We start from the raw sequence: 22,150 nt of genomic DNA, 5'->3' as shown, positions 1-22,150 counted from the left end.
CCTTCTTTAAGACCCACCCACATCAAATAGCACATGGCCCACGAATTAGTCCCTGTTCTCTAGGAAATGATAATAACAAACCTTTGAGGAGCTTGCTACCATTACCACGGCATTCTCACAGGGCCGCTCTCATAGCCAAAGGAGGCACTTCTTCCAGAAAGTCATTTCTCATTCTCTAATCCATAGTCCTTTCCCCAGAGACCTTTTGCAGCATTTATCACACCCACTTTGGAGTTATTTGCTGGACCACCAGATTCTAAACTCCCTGAGGGCAGGCTCTGAGAATGATTCATCTCTGGGATTCTCCAACCTGGCCCAGTGCCTGGAACACAGGACTCCACACATATGTGATCAATGAAGAAAACACAGTCTACATGGCTCTCTGTGTAATTTTAAAACCAGAGTGATGCTTAGAGGCTTGGAAAAAATGCTGCCAAAGACAAAATGATACGTTAGTAGAAATAAAAATAGTTAAGAGGAGCAGACCGCAGGTGACTGACTACACAGGATTCCTACATCACCCCTGCTCAATGCACCAGGGACTAACTGTGTGGTTACACAGAGGGGGTAGCCAAGTCCTCCAGGAACCAAGTCTTCCCCCACCCCAATCCATGCAGAGATGGGCATTAATTTCACTTCCTATACTTTGGGGTGGAACCAACTCCAAAGCAAACACCAACAAGGATCTGGAAAGAAGACACAGAGGCAGGGAGAGAGCAGATTGTGGCCAGAGGGCCAGGGAGCCAGGGAGCCACAGGCCTTTGGGAGCTGCTGCTCCCGCCACCTGAGCCCACAGTTAGGCCAGAGGCGCCTCGGCTCCTGCCAGCTCGAAGCAGCTGGGTCTCAGCTGCCGGTGGGATACACCGCAGCCAGAATGAATACCTGGACCAGCCCCCCTTCCCTCTGCTTAAGGGCTGGAAGGGTTGTCACCTTGGCTGCAGAGTCCAACAGGAGCGACCCACACAGAGACCTCACCCCATTGTCCCTTCCCCCCTCCCACAATCCAAAACACAGTTCCTAGGTAGACTGAACCATTTCTCTTTCTGGTGACTTCAAGGAAACTCCCAGTTTGGGGAATCAGGGTTGGGAGTGGGAGAGGTAAATGAGGAGTTTAGAAAAGATGCATTCACTGTCTATTTGTCCATGTCAACAGCAGCCCCTGTGTTGTATAAAGAGATTGAGAAGGGACCCCCTCCCCTAAAGCAGTTTCTTTCCCAACTAGCAAAGAGTAAGGGCCATGGACAGGCTGGTTTCAGAGCCAGGGATCTAATGGTGCTGGGAGAGGTTCCCCAGATGAGAGGCTTTGAGCCCTGCAGTGGCCTGTGATCTTGCAGCGGTCCCGAGCCTAGCTGAGGGGGGAGCCAGGGTCTCCTTCAAAACCCAGCTAAGCTGCTGGAAAAGACTGTGCAGCTCAGATCAAAGTCTGGACTTGTTCAGGAGGAGAGTGAGGGACGGCTGTGGGGAGAGAAGGTAAGGAGCCAGAGGGGAGGATGCAGCGCCCAAGGATGGGAGCAGGTCACGAGTGTGATCATTCCCACAGGTAGGAGGAGAGGAGGGGGACCAGGGCAAGGTGGGGAAGGGACACAGTTGTGGGTCTAGCTCGGATCACGGGGCCTGTGGCCTTGCAGCAAAGTCCTTATGGCCTCAAGTGAGAAAAATACATAGGTAGTGATTTCAAAATAAACATCCCAGCACTCAGGCCTCCAAACCTCAGGCATTCGGAGGACAGTGCGGAGCCTTCCCTCTTCCAGACCCCAGCACCTCTGAGCCAGCACTGGGGCTGACCTCCCCAAGGGTGCTGGGCACCTTCCAAGGTGCACACATGGGTCCCCCAGAGGGGCGAGGGCCGGGGTTGGGGAAGCCTGGGAGACCGTGATGAACAGACCCTGAGGAGACATCAACCCGGAGCAAACAAACCAGTGGGAGGAGGAAGGCAAAGGGAGAGGGCGCCCGGCCCTCCCCACCACCCCCTGCCAGGAGCGGGTGGTCCCCAGCTCTGCAGGGCACACAAAATCGACACGTGGTGCATGGCCGGGGAGTGATTCTTAGCATCTGGCCAATGGTTCCTTTAGTAAAATAATCTAAAGACAGCAGTCCTTCAGTTTTGCCTCAAAAGAGTGCAAGCAAAGCAGGAAAAAGAACAAATGAAGATGCTGCTCTGCTGTTGACCACGGCCTCTCTCTGCCTCCAGGTGACCTGGGCCCTTGCACAGGGTGGCGGTGGGAGGAAGGCTGAGAGGGAAGTCTTGGCTTCGGGAGACTGCCCATTCATCCTCACTGCCTGCCAGCCCGTCTGTTCCCCACTGTCACTGCCCAGGTGCCCACAGGCCCTCCGCATGGCTGCAAGTGGTGCTTCTGGGCATTGCTGAAATGTTGCCTCTACCTGCCTGGCTGGGAAGCACGCCCATGGCGACAGCAGTGCAGTGGCACACTTTGTCCCCAGCTGCAAGCAGGGACACTGCCAGGAGCTAGCTGTCCATCTACTTTCTCAGTGTTTCTGGAATCCCTCCATCTCTCTCCATCCTCACCAGTACTGCTGTAGCTCAGGTTGTCAGCATCGTCCCAATGAAATAAAACAAAACCACCCTGGCTGTCGCTCCTGCCTCTAGTCTTGCTCACTTCCAACCCGTTGTCTAATGGTAAAATTCCCTGCGGAAAATCCTTGCATTGCTTCTCCTGCCCCAGCCAAAATGAGCCCCCACGTTCTGCAGGAGCCTTGATGCTGGCCAGTTGCTCCCTCCCCCTGTGCTTCAGCTATGGAGCTCATTTCATGCTCTTTAAATGCACTGCATTCTTTGGCCTGCCCCCACATCTCTCTTTATTTCACCTGCTAACGCTAGTTAGCCTTTGGGCCACAGTAAACATCACTGTGCCTGACCCCTGATATTTATACTTGACTACAATCACAGGACTTCTCACACTGCAGAAAAATGGTCTGTGCAGGTGTCTGTCCCCCTGCGGCTGTCACCTCCTTGCAGCTTTGTTTATTGTGTTATTTATTCTCAGCTTCCAGGTGTTCAGTCTTTTGTTAAATGAATGAAGAAAAAAAAAATGCTCATCAATCAGAGGCAGTAAACGGGAGACCGCTCTGGGAGGATTCAGGAAGGGCCAGTGGCACCGCGGAATGAGGTCAAGCCTCTGGAAGCAGCATTAGGCCAATGGACTTGTCTTTTACTCCAGCAATATTGGCACCACCCACTCTATGAATGGTGGACATAGCACGTATTTCATTACATCAGCAAATAGAAAAAAAAGAATTATTGAGATGTAAGCTCAAAGCGAAGAAAAGTCTGTTTGCTATCTGGAAACACCTATGATGTGCCGTGCACACAGTAAGCTTTCAATAAAAGTTTAGAAAAAACAGAACACTATAACCAAGGGAGAAAGCCCCTGTTCTCCTTCCCATTGGAATGACATGCCTCAAATCAACCTCAAGGCTTTTCCCACTGAAGTCCTCTCCAGAAAGTTCTGGCCCCAAGTTACAGATGTACCCCATTCATCTGCCTCTCAGGGAGGGAGAGACGAGGGTTTCTTTTCCTGTCTCCAGGGGGTGAAAGATAGAGGCCGAGACAAAGCAAAACTGCTCCTTGGGGACAGACACAGAACTGGACCCACTCCAAATGCTGTCCTCTCTTCCTCTCCACTCCTAAGAGGGGGCACAGCTGTGCCAGGCACACCCAACCTTTGAGGACAGTGAGCTGCAGTCAGCATGGAAAAGGCTATGCGGGTTGGCAGGGCTCTTGTCCGGTGATCTCTTTATTTGCCTGACCAGGAGACATGTGCTTATAAGCCCAATTCTTGGCCTCTCGGGAACCGTGGACCATCAGCAGGCACCGGCAAAGCAATGCCACCTATTTTTCCCACTAATATGCATCATTAAGGTCATTAAGCTGTGAATGTGAGAACATCCAACTGGAGAATATTTAAATAATGAGATAACTGCTTTGCAAGAAGCCTGATTAAAGGGAGAAAGTGCAGCTGAGTGAGCCGTGCCAAGTGCTGACCTCACAGAACCCTCCACAGTGCAGAAGGAGGGCATCCTCGGTGGGCTTCTGTCCTGCTCACTCCACGAGCCCCTCCCAGGCCTCCCCTCGCCCCATCCCCACCATCCAGGGCCTCTGCCTCTGGTGGACTCACAGCTGGGGAGGGAGGGTGGATAAGCTCAGTGGAAAATGTAGAGAAATTCTCTCTGGGGTGTTGTTGTCTAACTGACCCAAAGGCCAGGGGCATGAGTGAGTGAGTAACACCTGCCATGTCATAGGAGAGAAGGCTCTGGAGCCGGCTGCATGGGGAAGCGACCTTCTCACTCTCTGCGGGCCTCTAGGCCATTTTTGGAAGAAGGGCTGGGACTCGATGATTTCCAGGCGGTACTCACTAGGCAACACCCACATCTCTCTCTGGGGTGGGTGTATAAAGAAAAAGATAAAGGAGTAATAATAATAACAATTAATAACTCCAGCACTTATTTATCTGTCCTTACGATGTGCCTGGCCTTGTGTCTGGGATTTCACAGACACTATGTCCAAGTCTCACACCCACCCTGTCCGGTAAACATCATCATCTCCACTTTACAGATGAGGAAACTGAGGCTCAGAGGTCATCCCTGGCTTCGGGAACAAGCCAAACAGGGAGTGAGTAGCAATGGGAAGACAAGGAATACAGGAGAACATCCCTACCGCCTATTTTCATCAGAGTGTCTGCCCCCCGCCCTTGACTTTCCTCACAAATCCCCACAACATCTGCCTGCAGATAGGAGGGCCCAGGCGCAAAGAATCAGCAGAGAGGAGCCAGAGCCATGCCCTGAGAGCTGAGTGTCCCCCAGGGATCTGGCACAGGGTGGCTCTTCCATACACCGAGTGTCTGCAGTTGGAATCTGTGCAGCTCCTCCACTCCCTAGCTGATGTGAGGCCAATGGCTTCTGTGCCTCTGTTTTCATATCTGTAAAATGGGAATGATGATACTAGTCCCATCTCACAGGGCTGTGAGGGTTAAAGATCCGCAATATGAGTCAGGAGTACCTGGCCCACGGTGTTCTGTAAATCGCAGCTCTCACTACCATCAACACTGTAGTTCTCTTCACTGATCCAAACAGGAAAACAGGACAAGCCGGTGCTGCTGAGCTTCTCTACCCAGAGCACCACTGGGTCGACGACTCCCCTACACTGACCACGATCCAAGCAGCCAATGGAGACGCCTCCCCAAAGCAGAGCACTGGTCCTCCCCAGTCGGTGACTTAGCCTTGGGTTCTTGACAAGGGGCCTGAGTCCAACAACCTGAGACTACTGCTAAAATAAACTTCACATGGACAGTTTCAAGCAAAGGAGCCAAGTGTGAGCCTCATGTCTTTCATCCCCGTCAACAAAGAGCAAGGTGGCCTGGCGCATCCCTGCTCTCAGTGGGGTTCCCAAAGGGGCACTGCGGGTGCTGAAGGGGCACCTCAGGCTTGGGTGTAAGCTTGGTTAAAGCCAGGTAAATCGGTCAGCGACCCCGAGCCTCACTTCCCCGACAGTGATACTATGAGGTCTAAGTGTGCAATGGCACAGTGTGCACAATACATTTCACTCGCTGCAAAGCAATACACCACTCTAGGGAACTAGCAGTAATGTTTTCTTTCTTCACAATCAAATCCACTTGCTCCAGTGTTCCCTCCCTCAAATCAGACCTCACCTGCACACCTATTCATCCCCCCCTTCTCTTTCTCTCTTCCTCCCTCTCCCCCCCCCCCCCCCCGTCAGCTGGTTTCAGGGTCTCAGGAGAGCAGCTGGGTGAAGGGCAATGCAGGTGGCAAATGCAGTCACATCTGAACTCCCAGGGGTAGAGAGCCATGGGCAGGCACTACTTTCAGCTGGCTGGTTAGGGAAAGGTCAGCATGTGAGTCTCCCCTTCCTGCCCCAAGACTCGTGCTTGGCTTCTAGGCCTGGGGGTTAGAAACAGCCAGGTCTCCCAGCAGAGCTGACTGTGAAAAGCAGGTCTCTGGTTTAATATGGGGCGATCACCAGCCATTTTGGCTGTTAGAGCGTCACAGCAGATACGGTGCCAGGGGACCAAATGATAAGATGCTGCGGGGTCAGATACCACTGTTCAACACATCTCTCCTCCCAGACTCGAGTAACGCTTGGAGAAACCAGTGCTGATTGTCATTCCACACAATGACAGTCTTGGCTCCAGCTTTCAGCAGTACCCCAGAAAAATTCAGAGACTTTCATAGCTATCTCCCACGCCTCCTTTCACCACATGGAAATAAGAGATATCCAGTGGGTGAAATTCATAAAACAGTGTTTCCAACTACCCTGTCCATAATTAAGAGGTGGATTGATGAGCTACATGTCTTCTATTAAGTCAGTGCTTTTCCTCGCACTCGCTGATTTGCTCACTGATAGATGCAGGAAGCTCCCCTGCAAGTTTCTGGGAAAGTGGGGGTGGAGGAGTGGTTCTAGAGTGTGCTCTGCTTTTACACTATGTAACGTGAAGGGGTGACTAAATGAGCCAGAACTGTTGCCCCCCCAAAACTGATGACATGTTGAACAAATTCATGGATGACTTGAGGCTAAGGAGGTAATAACCAAGAGGGTAGATTAAACATCACAATCCTTAAATATGGCAAAAGCACAAGCAACAAAGAAAAAACATAAACTGGACTTCATCAAAATTTAAAACTTTGTGCAAAGAACAGGGAAAGTAAAAGGACATGAAAGTAAAAGGACAACCCACAGAATGGAAGAAAACATTTGGAAATCATATATCTGACAGGCAACCAAACAATCACAAATAAATCTAAAATTGTCACTTGGTCAAAGCTCCATCCGGGCACATGGGGGTAAAAAGGCTTGGATTTATTTGCATGTGAGACCCCAGGAGCCACTCAGGTGAAAGTGATGCAGGGATCTAAGGGCCACTTCCCAGAAACAATGGCCTTCGAGTGCCAAGATGTTGTACCAAGTGGGGAAGGGCTTGTCCTAATGGTAGTCATGGAGTTGGGTCCAAAAAAAAAACACCATTGCTAAAGCAAAGAATGGTAGAAATGTGGTTTCTCCATGTATCAGTGTTTGCCAAGACCAAGCTTTGTCTAGGGCATTGGTCTAGGGTGAGGGTCTGTGAGAGGAGCAGGAGAGGAGCAGCACCACAGAGTGTCTTCTAGCCCAAACTCCAGAGAATCCAAGTCTGGGTCTAAGAAAAGAGACTGGATTTGTGTGTGTATGTGTGTTTAAATAGCAAGTCAAATGAAAGCACCCAGTTCTGGAAGCATGAGGCGACTGTGCTCTGTCCTGGTGCAGAGTTCAGCTCAGGTGGGAGGAGGGCATTTCCCCCCACATTGGAGCAAAGTACAAAGCTTCTGCATGTCATTGTGGGTGACACGGAAGGAGTAACATCAGGACTCTGGTAGAGAAAAAGACCTACATCCCAGCAGGGTAGAGATCCTAACTGGGCAACCCTGTGGTACATGACAGGCCAGGCCAGGGAAGGAAAGCAGATACTGCCAGGTGGACCAGGAAGGCAGCAGACATCATGAGACATCAGTGATACACCTGAAACCATAAACTAGGTTCTAACAATCTGGCTGGGGAGCGATAGAAAAAGGAATCACCTTTTTGTTTGTACTACTATGACTTTGTTCCATGACTATGTTCCCAGATTGGTGCAGCCAAGGGAACGGAGTAGACACATTTGGATGAGTGTCAAATCATGAACTTGGATCCAAAAAGCTAACTGGAAAAGCAGAAGACAGTAAAAACATGGTTCCCAGTAGAACCTATGAAATAACTTAGGACTTCTAGCTGGATGCCAGTTGAATTTTTATCACAAGTAAGATGCAGTAGTCAAAACTACAAACTCGAACTATGAGAGGTCTAGAAATACGTGTAGATGTGGTGAGGAGTGGTGGAAAGTGCTCAGACCTTGGAGGACTGGGGTTTTTGGAGACTGAAGTCCTTTTCTTGCTCTGCCACTAACCAGTTGAGTCACCTCTTCTCTCCTTTCCATCTGCACAATGATCCTGTTAGGCCAGATGGTCTCTAAGACCCCTTCTAGTTCTGAGGCTCTTTCAATCTATGAATGTAAATTTCCGAATGAGGGAAGTAATGGTCCTGTTCAGTTTTGCTCTGGCCAAAAACAGGTAGATCACAGAGTTTAGTCCTGGGCCCCTCGTAAGAGAGACACAAACTAATGCAGAGAGAAAAGAGATCAGCATTACCCAGGTTGAAAAGTTCTCAGAACCGTGTGAAAGAAGCTAGTAGCATCCCTCCTGGAGAGGCAAAGCCCCAAGGAAGACATAATGGTTTCCAGATGTTTAAAGCATTGTCGTGTAAAAGAAAAGCTAGATGTGTCCCATGAAGTCTCAGAAGTAAAGAACCAAGAACAAGGGTAGAATCCACAGGGAGGGGATTTTAGTTTCATGTAAGAAGGAAATTGCCCCCCTTGAGCTTATCTGAAAGTGGAATGAACTGACTCCTGGGGGCGTTCAAACTTCAGGGAAGAAATTCAAAGATCTAGTGAGTAGGTGACCTTGATGACATTTGAGGTCCTTCTCAATTCCAAAATGCTGTGAGTACCCGTGAGATAACTAGAGATCTGGTTCATTATCGCAGAGAAACAATGGCTGGTTATTTCTGTCTTCACATCATTTCTAAGTGCTTGGCGCAGGGTAGGGGTTTAATAAAATTTGTGGAGGGATGGAGAGAGGAAGACTCGAATCACACGTTCCACTGAGCCCAGAAAGGCCTTCGCTCGGAAGCCCTGCCTCCCTCTAGCGAAGGTGCTGGATTCCAGCCAGGGCTCCATGCTGGCTGGTGAGCACAGCTCCCTGTAATTAAACTCCCGAGTTTCCCAGGAGAGAGGGAATCAGAGACAACCGGGGAAGAACCTGTGGCTTCTGCCTCTTCCCCGCCTTCCTGCTGAGAGCCCCTCGTTTTGTGCTGTCCCCGCAAAGCTGCAGTCGGCCTGCTGTTCTCTGTAAAGCTGCACATCTGTGCCTTGTTTTGCAGGGAGCCTTCAGAGTTCACTGTTTGTCCAACTGATGCAGTCTGCTTCCCAGGGAGCTCTGAGAAGGGGGCCTGGCTCAGTGATACGGTTAGATCAGGAAGAGGGACCCCTTCCCTGCTCTAGCTTTGCTGCCCTTCCTCCAGCCCAACCCAGCTCCTCTCCCAGCCCTGCCCCCCACGAGGAGCAACAAAGGTCACCTTTCTGAGCAGGGTTACCCTGCAAGCAGGGCAGCTGCAGCTCTGCAGAACTCACTGGTGATTTCTGACGTATTTGTTTTTCTTTCTAAGCCTCCTGCTCTTTCATTTTGCTCTTCCTACCAAGACCTCTCTCCTTGTCAAGCTTTCTTGCGGCGACAGTGGGTTTTTATCACCACGTAGCTATGATTCAGAGCCAGGCCTCTAGCTGATGAGAGCTAAAATTATCCTCTCGCACGCACAGAGGACCACAATGGGGAAAAGTGAAAATGGAAACATTTTTTGAGTCTGCAAAGCCACCATCAGGTGAGGATTTATGGAGCTGGCCCTGAGAGCTCCTCGAGCTTTGCAGTGTCCTCCCCAGAAGATTTGCATCTTGAGATTTAGTTCCACGTACAAACCTCTATCAAGCTCCTCTGTGTGCAAAGCGTCCTGCTGGCCCCATAGCATCACCACCTTTGCACACACCTCCTCCTGCCTCTAACCCCTGCCCAATGCTCACCCAAGTCCCCTGCTAAACTGCTGAACAAGCGCGCAGACCAAGGGTGCAGGAAGGATGGCATCACCATCAACAAACGAAACGGGCCATCTGTGGCTCTGGGCCGGGCACCAGGCAGATACGAAGGTTCTGAAAGGAAAAAGCCCTTTCTGTCATTTATGCCATTTGCATCACCCCCGTTTTACAGATCAAGGAACAGGCTCAGGAATCAAGTAGCTTGTTCACTTGACTTTTAAGTAGTGGAGCCAGAATTCATAGCCATGCCTATCTCTTTTGATCTCATGGGTTGTCTATATTATAGTGATTTTAGAAATTAAAATTATGTTCCTAACTGGTTTCATCAGCGGTAGAGCTCGCTTTCAGAAACCATTCCCTTTATCCAGTCTCCTCTCTGAATAGTGTTAATTAGAAAGGGGCTGGCTGTCCAGGAGATGGGTAAGCTGCCCAGTATCGTGACTGCTGCATCTTTAGTTTAGCAAACTGAGCGATACGATTCAGTAACCACTGCTGATGTCCTCCAGAGAAAGACGAAGGCTACATCCCAGTGCTTTTTCTAAGTGACAGACCAAAGACTGAGATCTGAGTGTTTAAAAAGTTCTGCAAATTAGCCTTATTGAAACTTGTTGCAATCCCTGTCTCTTGGCAAGTGATGGATTGGCAGAGGTGTTCGCCAAACTCCTACTGCAGGAAGGAGTCTGAGATGCTGACCAGCCAGGAGGCACAGGGCGGGCACTCAGACCCTCTCAAATCAGCACATTTTCCTCCCTCCCTCCCTCCCTGTTTGGCAGGAAGGAGCCCTGGCTGCTTTCCTCGCTGCCTTCTGCTCCAGGGCCATCCTCACGGGGTGGCAGTGCAGACTGGTGGAGAAACAGTGAGCTTGGGGTCAGAGATCTGGGTTTGAATTCTGACTCCACCAATCACAAGAAGGTTGACGGGGGCAAGGGGGAGATAAGTGACTCTCTGAGCTTCAGTTTCCTCACCTGTAGTATTGGGACAACACCTGTGACACAGGAATGGGAGGCGAGTTCATGAGGAATGTGTATAAAGTGTTCCACACACAGTGCATGCCTACAAACTCGCCATCATTGGTATTGTTCTTACCTACCCATCTTTATAAATCATGCAAATCCTGCCCATTACTCACTGGCCAAGTGAAAGCTCTTTAATGCCACTCTCACCTCCACGTCACAGAAATGACCACTGTCTTCCCAGACATCTGAAAGCACAGACTGGCTCTGCTGCTTAGTCCGTGAACACTCTCTGCTTTTCCGCTTCACAGGCTTGTTCCTGTTTGCACCTGTATTTCCCAAACTAGGTCGTAAGCAAATCGAGGAAGGGATGAGGTCTCATTTTCTCCCCCTTCCTCCGTTCATTCAACATTTATTGAGCCCACGGTGGGCCAAGTAAAACCCCACACAGTCCCTGATCTAAGGCAGCTTGAAGTCTGGCTGGGGAGACATGTGCAGATGTAACAACATAATTCTTGAGAAGGTCCTCAGTTCCTGGCCCAGGGCTCTTCCCAAATACATCGGATGTATACTCTATGGCCCCCCATCCCGACCCCTGACTGGGTGAGGAGCCCCTGCACATGTGCCCCTGTCCTTTCCTTAGCAGAGACTCAGCTTACCCCACAGCACTTTCTCATTTACTCCTCTGGCTCCCCCAGCAGACCGCAGCAGCGTGAGGGGAAGCCTGTGTCTGCCTCGTTCGCTGCTCCATGCTCAGCACTCACGCAGTGCCTGGCACATGGCAGACGCCCAAATAATGGTTATGAAATGCACAGAGAGGTACTCAGGTAGACTGCTGATTGACTGAGGTCTGGGGAATGGGCAGGTAAATCTAACATTTATTTTCTCAAGGACCATATTTATTGATGTATTTTTAGAAAACATTTCCCTGGTGGGCATTCCTCCTCTCACCAAATTTAAAGAAGGAAAGGAGAATTATTTCCCCCTCTGTACGATTTCTCGCTAGCTATCTGTAATTGTCAGCCTAGGGGTTGAGAACTTGCTGAACAGCAGCTCAAGAGGCGTGAAACTCAAGATCTTTTGTTGAAAACAGAATGGAGGCCTTACCGCTCTTTTCTCACCTTCACCTCTTCTCCTCAAGGTCTGAGGGCGTCCTGTGAAGGGACCAACTGCCACAATCTACTGGCACAGCTAGTGACCTGTGGCCACCCGTACCAACTGCCATCAAAGTGGTCTGGAAGAGTGGGAAGAACACTGAGCTGGGAGTAATGAAGACATGAGCTTCAGCCCAGTTCTGCGGCTACCTAGCTGTGTGACTTTCAGCAAATTACAGCAGGTCCTCCAAAGATGTCAATTTGTTCGATGTCATTTCACTATAACATTGATGAGTTGCCATAGGAACTTACCTCTCGTGTACATGAATTAGCCTACAGTAAAATTGTTTTCATCATTGTATGCCATTTTGCTTAACGCTGCAGAATCTACTGATGGCGTTAAGTGAGCACTTAATCTACTCCACTATTTCCTCAACCGCAAAATGGGAGAATCCCACCTGTCCCATGAAGTATGGAGAGTTTCAAAGGAGACAACAGACAGAGAAACAAAACAGAAACAAAAGATCTGATGCTAGCAGCATCTCCACATGACAGTTTCCATTCGGATAAAAATTATATTTTCAAAAAGAAAGGAAAGAATTTTGCAAATGGCGTGGGTATCTATAAGGTCAGAGACAATACCCCTCCATCCATTTGGCTTCCCACTGGCAGAGCCTCCTAACGTCTAAGAGTTGTCTTCCCCACAACACACATAATCAGACATCTGTCTCTACAATTATCATTCAAAGTAGCAGAGAAGGCTTCCAGGGAAAGCACCCCCTCTCTTCAATCTCTCTATGGCCCCTTTCTTTCCCCAACTCTTTCCCTGCCCCGCCCCCACACCACACACACCACAGAGAACATTTGCCCCTCCCGTGTCCCAAAATAATCAGCAAGGAAAGCAACAAACAAAGTAAAACTTTGATGTCACATAACCTTGGTGCGACACCCAGTTCAGCCACCTCTCCCCCTGTGGCCTTGGGTGAGTTACTCTGTGTCTCTAAACCTCAATGTTCTTATCCGCAGAACAGGGAGAGCAAAGCCCGTCATGCAGTTGTTGGGTGAGGGAGAGTTCCCAGAGGGACGCCTGGCAGGTCCTGGGTGCCCCATGCATGCATGGTGCCAGCTCCTTCCCTCCCTCTCCAGGGGGAGCACTCTCACTCCTCCGGGTACCACTTCCTGCCCAGTGAAGGCCCTGCCAGCCGGGCCTGGGCAGCGATGCCTAGGAGGCCTCCCTGACCACACGAAATGACTTTCTCTTCGTTTAGGAGCTTCCCCTAATTTGCTTTGCAGTCAGGCCATTTTTTTAAAAGAAGCTTTGTATCTAGGGAAACTCACATCCAGATATAGGTCTGTTTAATGACCTTTACATTCAGTACTGCCATGTACCTGATGTCTTACGCAAGTGCAAATTCTCTGAAAGTCAAGCGTACCCAGAGGTTGAGAAACAGCACTGTGTGGTGAGTCCTGGAAAATACGCTGTAAGAGGAAACACAGGAGCAGCCTGAGAACGACCGCTATTGGAACACCCAAAACTCAGTTGGGGGGCCCGGGGTCTACCTCCATTTTCAGGTGAGGAACTGCCAGAGGTCAAAGCACTAATGAAGGGTAGAGGTGGGCGTGGAAGCCAGAGCCACCCGGCCCCAAAGCTCAGGCTCTTTCCCACATTCCACCAGAGTGTGCCAGACACACAGGAGAGAAAAGCAGGGAGCCCCACAGGCCCTGTCCCCCAGAAGCCTGGAGTTTCACGGGAACTAAGCAAAAACACACAGGAGGCAAGAAAGATAACTATGAAGCTGTAAGAATGATTATAGAGCAGTAGAAAGTCTAAGGGCAAGTAAATAAACCCAAGGCAGGGTCCGTCAGCCGTAAGAGTACCAAGGATTGAGAACTAGGAGGGAGTAACCAGAGGGACTTTCTGGAAGAGGGGAGAGAGGGATGTTGAAGACAGAAAGTAGCCTAGGTTGTGTAAAAGGTGAAGGTACACCTCTGAAATGCACAGAGGCAGACAGGGCTTTCTTAAAAATCAGATTCTAGAAAAAAATAAACTTATTTGCTGGCTAGAAGAAAAAAAAAAAACACCTCTAAGAATAAATGAGACATGAATAGTTATTTCTCCCGTAGCATCCTGGACACTGCCCCATTTCCCAAAATAAACAGAAGCCCAAAATGAAATTAAACAGCGTTCTCACGCTCCTGAGGACGGAGTAGCAATTATCATTTTCTTTATCTAAGAACAGGAAAGGAAAACTGAGAGAGGAGGATGGAGAAATCGCTGCTGTTATTAACACCAACAAAATCACAACAGAAGGTCGAGATTTGCAGCTTCTTTGAAGAGCTATGGTACGTCGTTATCTCATTCAGTTCTCACTTCCACGAAGGGAGATTGTCAGGAGAGCCTCAAACCCCCAAACCACAGAAATTAAAGGGCGCGACCCAAAGCACCGAGCAGACCTGGGGCCTGAGCCAAAGCCTCTCAGCCAGGAAGTGAGGAATCGGGGCTCCCCGGGCCTGGCAATCAGGGAGGGCTGATGTTTGCTGCTATCAGCTGAAGGGAACCGGGGCGGGGGAGGAAAGCGAGGCAGACACAGCAGGCAGCCCCCCACCAGCTCTCCTCCGTGCCCCTAGTACTGAGCCCCTGCCCGCCCAGGACAAAGGCTACCTCTCCCACTCTGCTCTGCAGCTCGGTGTGGCCAGGTTACCAAGTTCCAGCCAATGCGACACGCACAAAGGCAATACGGCAATTTCCTAGCCTTGTTCTCAAAATGAAAAGAGTCCAGCCCGCCTTCCCCTTCCCTGCTTTCTACTTTCTGGAGAAAGAACGCCTGGCTTCGGAAGCTGGAACGGCCACATTGGATCCCCATGCGAAAGTCATGTGCAGAAGAGGGCAGAGAAGCCTGGGCCTCTGGTGACGGTGGAGCAGCCAGACCAACCCTAAACCTGCAGGAAGCACAGGCCTTGTTGATGTTGCCATTCCTCTCTGTCTCTGCCCAGCAGCAGGAAAACATCTCCTAACTAATAGAGAAGCTTGGCCAATAACACTGCAGGCCGATTCCAACACTCCAGAGCCTTCTCAATTGTCCAGGTTCAACATGTCCATAAATATTCATTAAGCAGCGACCATGTGTCCCAAGTCTCCTAAGAGTATCTTTACAGCCTCCTAGGAGATGTGCTCCATATCATTTTTGAAAAACCAGTATATTGGGATAGAATATAAAAAGGCATATTCAGCAAAGGTAAAATGAAAACAAATAAGAAATATTTAAATGAGATCAGGAGGGAGGCAGAGAAAAGTTCATATTGGCTTGTAAATACTCTAAGCTGAAGGGAAACCACAAAGCATAGCGCAGTGGGTGAGGGAGGGGGGTCAAAGCCCAGGGGTGCAGGTCACTAGTGTCCCTTTCCCCTAGGAGAGAAGGTTATACAAGGAAACCACCTGGGGTGACCCCACTTGCTGTCTGGAGCTCCCAGGCCCGAGTTGGAGGGGAGGGCAGAGGCGGGAGGGGGGCAGAGTTGACTGAAGCACTGATCAGGGTGAGATGTGGCCCAGCAGAACAATGACAGGAGGGGTTCCGCTGGATGCTCCCACAGGTCCCTTCAGCACCGACATTCTGCTGTGATGTGAAGGAGCTGCGGTGGGGAGGACTGGGAAGAAAAAACTAAATTCAAAGAGACAGGTGCCATGCGGAGCTGAGGTAGGAGACCAAGTGTTCAGTGTTTGGGGGGAAGGGGGCTGGAGTAGGCATACAAGGTCTAGACCCCGTGCCACTGTCAGAGAGAAAGAAAATGAATGTGGCTTAATTCTCATGACAGGATGACAGCAATGACATTATGAGGAAAGAATGAGAAAAGTGCAAAGTTTACTTGTGAAAAATGGAAATGTCTCCACATGAAATTCTCCCTGAAGAGCTCCCCAGGACAGGATGGTGTCCCGTACCTGAGACTGCAATCTCCCAGACGCAAGAACTCTTCCCCTAACAGCCCCTCCTTCTTTAAGGGGTCCCTCAGAGGCCGGGGAAGGCTCAGCCCACAGCTGGTGGGTGACAGGGCCTGTGTCTGTCCTTCCCACAGCCCCCACCACCATCAGACCACAGACTCCCTGAGAGCACCACCCACAGCAGCAGTGTCCAAATCCTTAGCACACAGTAGGGGTCTGGCAGGGAGGCACTCGGTATGTGCCTGTTGAAAGGGGGATACCCTCTCCCGTATCACACAAAGGACCAGAGTGGCCTTGTGCGTCACTCAGCATCACCAACACACAGGAAATGTGCAAAAAGATGTGAGGAGTCCACTTACTACACCTCAGGGCGAGCCTTGCAGGAGGCCCCTGGAGACCCTCATGAGGGCAGGGAGATTAGGGCAGGGGCTCGCTTGCCCCTGGCCCAGGACAAGACCCCAGAATAGAAGTCAGACATAAAACGAGGCAGTTGGAGACACTATAGATCACCTACACCCACAGATAATCACAAATACTCATTTTAGCCACCAGTTTCCACCTCTTCCTATTGCAATTTTTTTTTTATCAGAACTGAGAAAGGTAGGCAAGATTAAAAATGCTTAGTTTTCCTGCTTCCCCACATCCTCAGGGGAATGAGCCAAGTTACAATGAGATATTCAGTGCCAAAGAAGAGAGAGGAGAAGCAACACTAGACTTCTAGATAATCTATATCATGGCTGATACACTGCAATAGAACAGCCAAGAAATAATATTACCAATGCATGTAAAATTCAATGCCACAAGGAAAAAAATCACAATGTAACCAGTACTTCAAGAACCCACCGGCTTTGTGTCTCTCTACACCCCTTAAGGCAAGGGGCCTGACCTCTGGGGTGACTAGTGACAGAGAAGCACTGATGCATTAGCCAAAATGCAGTGTGGTCAATGCTCCTTGTCGCCAGAGGTGCCAATTCTGGGGTCAGTCCAGTCCCAAGAACCGTGCAGCAGGAAATAGGTGAGCACATGTCCACACACAGGCAAAGCAAGACAAGAGAGGACCCCACAAATCTAATAAGACACCAGCACTTGTCCAGAGCAAAGGCTGTTCAAATGTGAGCTTACAAGGGTAATTGCCACCACACTACACAGAATGCAATAACTGTGTTGTCGGTAAAAGAATTTGTCAGATGTGTCACACTGAAATTGAATAGCTGTAACTGTGGCAGGCTGCTGAAAAATGGCTGGTTCCCAAAACATCTGGTCCCCTGAGTGTCTATCAAACTCCCGTTCTTAAATTAAAACCACAACAACAATTAATAAGCATGCAGTTTCCAGTTTGTTAAAGTTCACGGAGGGAATTTTCAAAGTGTTGGTAGGTCAGCTAGAGAAGCTGGTGGACTCTGTTCTCAGACCTCACCTGTGCACGTGGGTCCATAGGAGGAGCTGGACTTCTAATTCAGGGAGGCCTGGGTCCAAACTCCGTCTCTCCTGCTTACCAGCCCCACATTCCTGGGAAAGTGAGTTAACTTCTCTGAGCTTCGGTCCTTATAAGATTGAGATGACAGTCGCTCAGGTACAGAACTCCCGTGAGCAGTAGAGAGTGTGTGTAGAACGCTTAGTGCAGTGACTAACCTGTTCAGGAAATGGTTCCCCTTAAGTAGACTTGCCTACCTGAACACCAGACTTGGCTGCACAGGCGACTACCTGCGTATTACACTTTATTTCAAGAATTGGAAACATCACCCAGCTCTGAGAAGGTGGGAGAGAAAAGAGGTGATAATAATTGTTCGAGGTTTTCCTTGGAGACCATCCCCAGGAAATTATGCTCTCCGTAGAAGCATGGTTTGGAGAAAACAAACTGTTTATCTTTATTATATGCCACCAGAACTATTTTCTTTTTTCTTTTCTGCCAGGTAAAAAATTGCAAGGAAGTCTCCTCAGATTTGAAAACCCTTGGGGAGCCCGTGAAATGGGGCCCATTTTCTAACTGACTACTCTTCTGTAAATTTCTGTAATGGATATAATGAGGTATTTCTACTTACAAAGTGTCTCATCTCCCCTCTAAAAGACAGAAACTGTGACCTGAGTACGCTATGTCTGGTTGTTACCCGGTGCCCCCAAATTCACAAAACCCCTGCTGTCCCTGCCTAGGAAACTGGTGCTTCCAAGGCCAAAATAGTTCCAGAAGAGCAAAGGTTTTAAATCATTTTACACGACACAAGAAAGCACCTCAAGTCCTAATTAAGCGAAAGCAATTAGCTACCCACAGACACTTAATGCTGTCTCCCATGGTCAAGCAATCATCTCTATTAAAACCCATTTTAAAGTAAGAAGCAAACCCAAAAGCGCCATCGGTAAACACTTCCCATGAATCAATGACCCCTTAGACACATTCAGTAAATACTCAGAGGTGAACTCTGTGCCTTGGCTGAAGACTTTTGTGAAAGGACTGCATCAGGCACAATAAAGTGGTTGCAAAAAAGGGGGTTGCAGCAAATGTGACAATTTGGGGTGAAATCCTCTTGCAGAAGGGGGCACTGAATCCCTGGTGGGCTAGACAGAGCAATACAGACTGAAGCCTCAGGTTTCCCTGGTCTTAGAGTTCCCTGGTCGGTATGACAAGTAATGTGTCAAATCCACCCTGAGGACTATATCCAGCCAAAGGGCTTCTGCCTGCTGGAACCAGAGTCCAGCTTCCTCACGTGAGACCAGACTACCATCCAAACTGATGCTTCATGGGAGTTCTGTCCTCTTCCATGTCATAATCTGTCCCTGACGTGCACCTGGTCCACTTGGCAGGTTCACCATGAGTCCAGTCCACTCAAGTCCATGTGCTTTCCCAGCCCCATTAGGTCTACTCCTCCCCTGTGAGTCCCATTAGTGACGGTAGCCCGTTGTTTCCAGCCGAAGGCTATTTCCAGAATTGGCAATAGCAACAGCTACGTAATGGTCAGTGGGTAAGTTGATGAGAAGTCAGTACCTTTCTCAAGAACTAGGCTTGTTTTTGCTTTTCTGCCCAGTCAAGTTAATCCAATAACCCATTACCTCTCAATTGATCAAGAGCCTTTTTTTCACATTTTGTTCTGTTTTGGGGTTTTTGTTGCTTGTTTGGACTTGGGACATTTCTTAACCATCAAGCAAACATCAACAGTATTGATCTAGATTAGCACTGTACAATAGAAATAAGATTCAACATTTTCCTAGGAGCTACATTAAAAAAGCAAAAGGCCCGGCCAGGCATGGCTCAGTCGCTGAGCATCGACCTAGAATCCAGGAGATCGCGGTTCAATTCCCGGTCAGGGCACATGCCCGGGTTGTGGGCTCCATAATCCCCAGCAGGGGGCGTGCAGGAGGCAGCCGATCAATGATTCTCATCATTGATGTTTCTATCTCTCTCTCCCTCTCCCTTCCTTTCTCTCTCTGAAATCAATGAAGATTTTTTTTAAAAAAACAACAGCAAAAGGAAATATAAAATTGCAATAGAACTTTTAACCCACTACATCAAAGATATTATCATTTTCATGTAGAATCAATATGCAAGGTAATTAATAAGACAGTTCACATTCTCTCTTCCTATTTCTCCTTTCTGGTCTCACATTGAACTGTGCAGACCTAGAGCGATGCTGCCATTGACATGGAAAGGGTTCCACGATTCACTTTTCTATGAACAAGCAGTTTACCAAATTGTATGTGTAGCATACAAGTCATTTTAACTTTATAAAAATCTATCTCTACGAGTTCAGATATAGAAAATATTCTGTAAGGGAGAGACCAAAAGGTAATGATAGTTATCTCTCAGAGGCAGATGGATGTCCTTTATTTTCTACTCTGTTCTTTTTTGATATTTTCTGAATTTCTTTACAGTAAACAGGTACTTTTTTCATTATTGTAAAACTATAAAACTAGTCTTTTTTAAAAAAAATCTCTCCCTCACTTTAAGTTATTACACCCTGATCCTGCTGGCACCATAGCCATTAACCTATTTCTGGCTAATAGAAGGAAGACAAACAGTAAGCCCCCTGCCCCAGCCCCAGCCACTGTGGTACTTACAGCCAATCATCATGATGGCCACTGCAAAGATCTTCTCGATGTCTGTGGATGGGGCGATGTTCCCAAAGCCCACACTGGTGAGGCTGGTCATGGTGAAATACAACGAGGAGATGTAGACAGAATTCTTGCTGGGGCCACCTTCCCATTTCCCTGAGCCAGACCCATTAAACTGGTAAGGGGTGCCGATGTCCATCGCCAGTTGGTAGAGCCAGCTGTTGTTGCGGATGGTCTTGGTGTCCTCGTCGAAGATCTCATAGTCCCCGATGCTGTACCAAATGCAGGCCATCCAGTGCGCAGCCAGCCCGAACACACACACCAGCAGGACCAGCACAGCAGCGCCGTATTCAATGTAATGGTCCAGTTTACGGGCCACTCGCCCCAGGCGGAGCAGCCGGACGACTTTGAGAGAGCTGAACAGGCTGCTGATGCCCTGGGAGGAGAGGAGCACAGTCAGGGCCAGGAACCAAGGACACTACTCTTTCTCTTCTCCCTCCCCCCCCGCCGGGGCTGTTCCTTCAGCATAGTGTATTTCCACAAGATGCAATATTATGCAACCCTTAAAAATTGTCATGATATGGAAAAAATGCTCGTATATATTTGTGTACTTATTTACAATAAAATTAGGATTTTATTCCAAGGTGTATGGAAGGGAGATTTCCATTAGCTTTTTTCCTACTTCCATTAAAAAGCATATTAAAAAACAAAACAAATAAGCCAAATAACATTAGAATTTTAATCTAATTATATTATGCAGAAGTCCACAAATATATATGAGCATTTTTCCATGTCATGAGTTATTTCAGAACAATTTTAAGGGTTGTGTAATATTTCATATTAGGTAATATGAAATATTTTAAGAGTTGCATAGCATTTATTACACATTGTATAATGTTTCATTCTAACACAAGTATTTATGTGTTGAAAAATGGTCAGGAAACACACATGGGAGAAGTAAAACATTATCGGTGGTTATGGCTATGCTGTCAAGTTAGGGAATTACAGGCAATTTTTTGGTACACTTGTATATATTTTTGTTATACTTGCATATATTTACTTAATTTGTATGACTAAAATTTTTATTACTTTTATAATAGAAAAATATATTTAAAAACAAATTTCTTTAAAAATATAAAAATGAGTGAAAGAAACAGCTAAGAAGAACTGAGATTCTGTTTTCTCAGAAGAGTTACAGATTATTGGAAGGTGACATCACTTCTGTCAACCCAGACACCATGTCCTTAAACGCAATCCATCAAAGAATCTCAGCTAAAAAGAACCCTCTGATTTCACCTGGTAGCTTCCTCCTTTCTAGTTGGTGTCTGATGGTCCCACCAGGACAGCGCTAGTCTCTGAACAGTTCTCTAGGGACTGTGATAGTAGAAAAAATACCGAGTAGAAATCTGAAAAACAGGGTCTGAGACCTACATAAGCCACTAACTTGCTATGTGAATTTGGACAATGCAGTTATCTCTCGGTTCCCTCCTCTAGACAATGAGAGGGGTGGACTAGAGGATCCCCAAATCTTCTCCAAACCCTAATCTACTCTTATCTCCAAAAGGAACTGAAATATATTACAGAAGCTACACCATTCAAAACCTCAAAACTGATTTCAAGGGAGATTTCCATTAGCTTTTTCTACTTCTATTAAAATGCAAATCAGCAAACAAAATAAGAACATTTCTTTGAATCAAGACTTTGGTCTCCCTGACATGGCAAAAGTCCACCAGCAGGATGAGAGGCCCTTCGCCACGCAGAGTGGATGACTTCTCGCTATTCCAAACACTGGACAAGTCCCAGGTCATCGCTGTTCTCTCTTGTCCCTTTCATGATAGCCCCCAAAGCTCAGGTTATGTCATAGACAGAAAGGTTTTGTGCAAATGATTTCTGACAAAAATGATTTTGGAGTCTCAGCAGGGGTGCGTTCTCTTTCTGGGCACAAAGCTAAACTGCATTTCCCAGGCTTTTTCCATCTGGGTTGGACTCAGGACTAGTTCTCACCAACGGGGCGTGAGGTGGAGTGTGTGTCACTTCCAGGCCAAGGGAGCCACAAGTAAGTGTGCTGCCTGCTTTCTCTTCCCCCGCACGTCCTCCAGAGGAAGCTAGTATGACCTTGAGGCCTGAAAACGGTGAACGTACAGCACGGAAGGAGCCTGGGTCCCTAAAAGACGATGTGAAGCACCCTCTCCCAGCCAATTAACTTGAATCACATTGTTATGTGAATGAAAAAAGAAACCTCTGAAATCAGCCACTGGAACTTCGGGGGATATTTGTTACAGCAGCTGGATCATTAGCGTTCCCTGACTGTAAGCACAGAAACCATATGCGGCACAGCCTTGTGGAGAAAGAACAGAGCACCAGGCTGCCACACACATTATTTTTGTTGAGATGAAATACAATGTATTGCCCTTTTAAAAAAAAACAAAGCACATA

At 48.3% G+C, this 22,150-nt stretch overlaps 1 protein-coding gene across 2 annotated transcripts in view; it reads right to left on the bottom strand.

The window, feature by feature from the left end:
- Nucleotides 1-22,150, bottom strand: part of KCNH1 (potassium voltage-gated channel subfamily H member 1) — a gene marked incomplete at both ends in the record, with an annotated part of 265,348 nt that overhangs the window by 135,412 nt on the left and 107,786 nt on the right. For both annotated transcript variants that reach the window (XM_081121280.1, XM_081121281.1), the window contains one exon: nucleotides 19,721-20,150. In XM_081121280.1, coding sequence (XP_080977406.1) covers nucleotides 19,721-20,150 — 430 coding nt within the window. The remainder of the gene's footprint in view (nucleotides 1-19,720; nucleotides 20,151-22,150) is intronic.

The sequence above is a fragment of the Miniopterus schreibersii genome, assembly GCF_964146895.1.
Source record: "Miniopterus schreibersii genome assembly, chromosome: 19".
NCBI classification, from domain to species: domain Eukaryota; kingdom Metazoa; phylum Chordata; class Mammalia; order Chiroptera; family Miniopteridae; genus Miniopterus; species Miniopterus schreibersii.
Note: the sequence above shows the minus strand (reverse complement) of the source record. Positions and strands in the feature narration are given on the sequence as shown.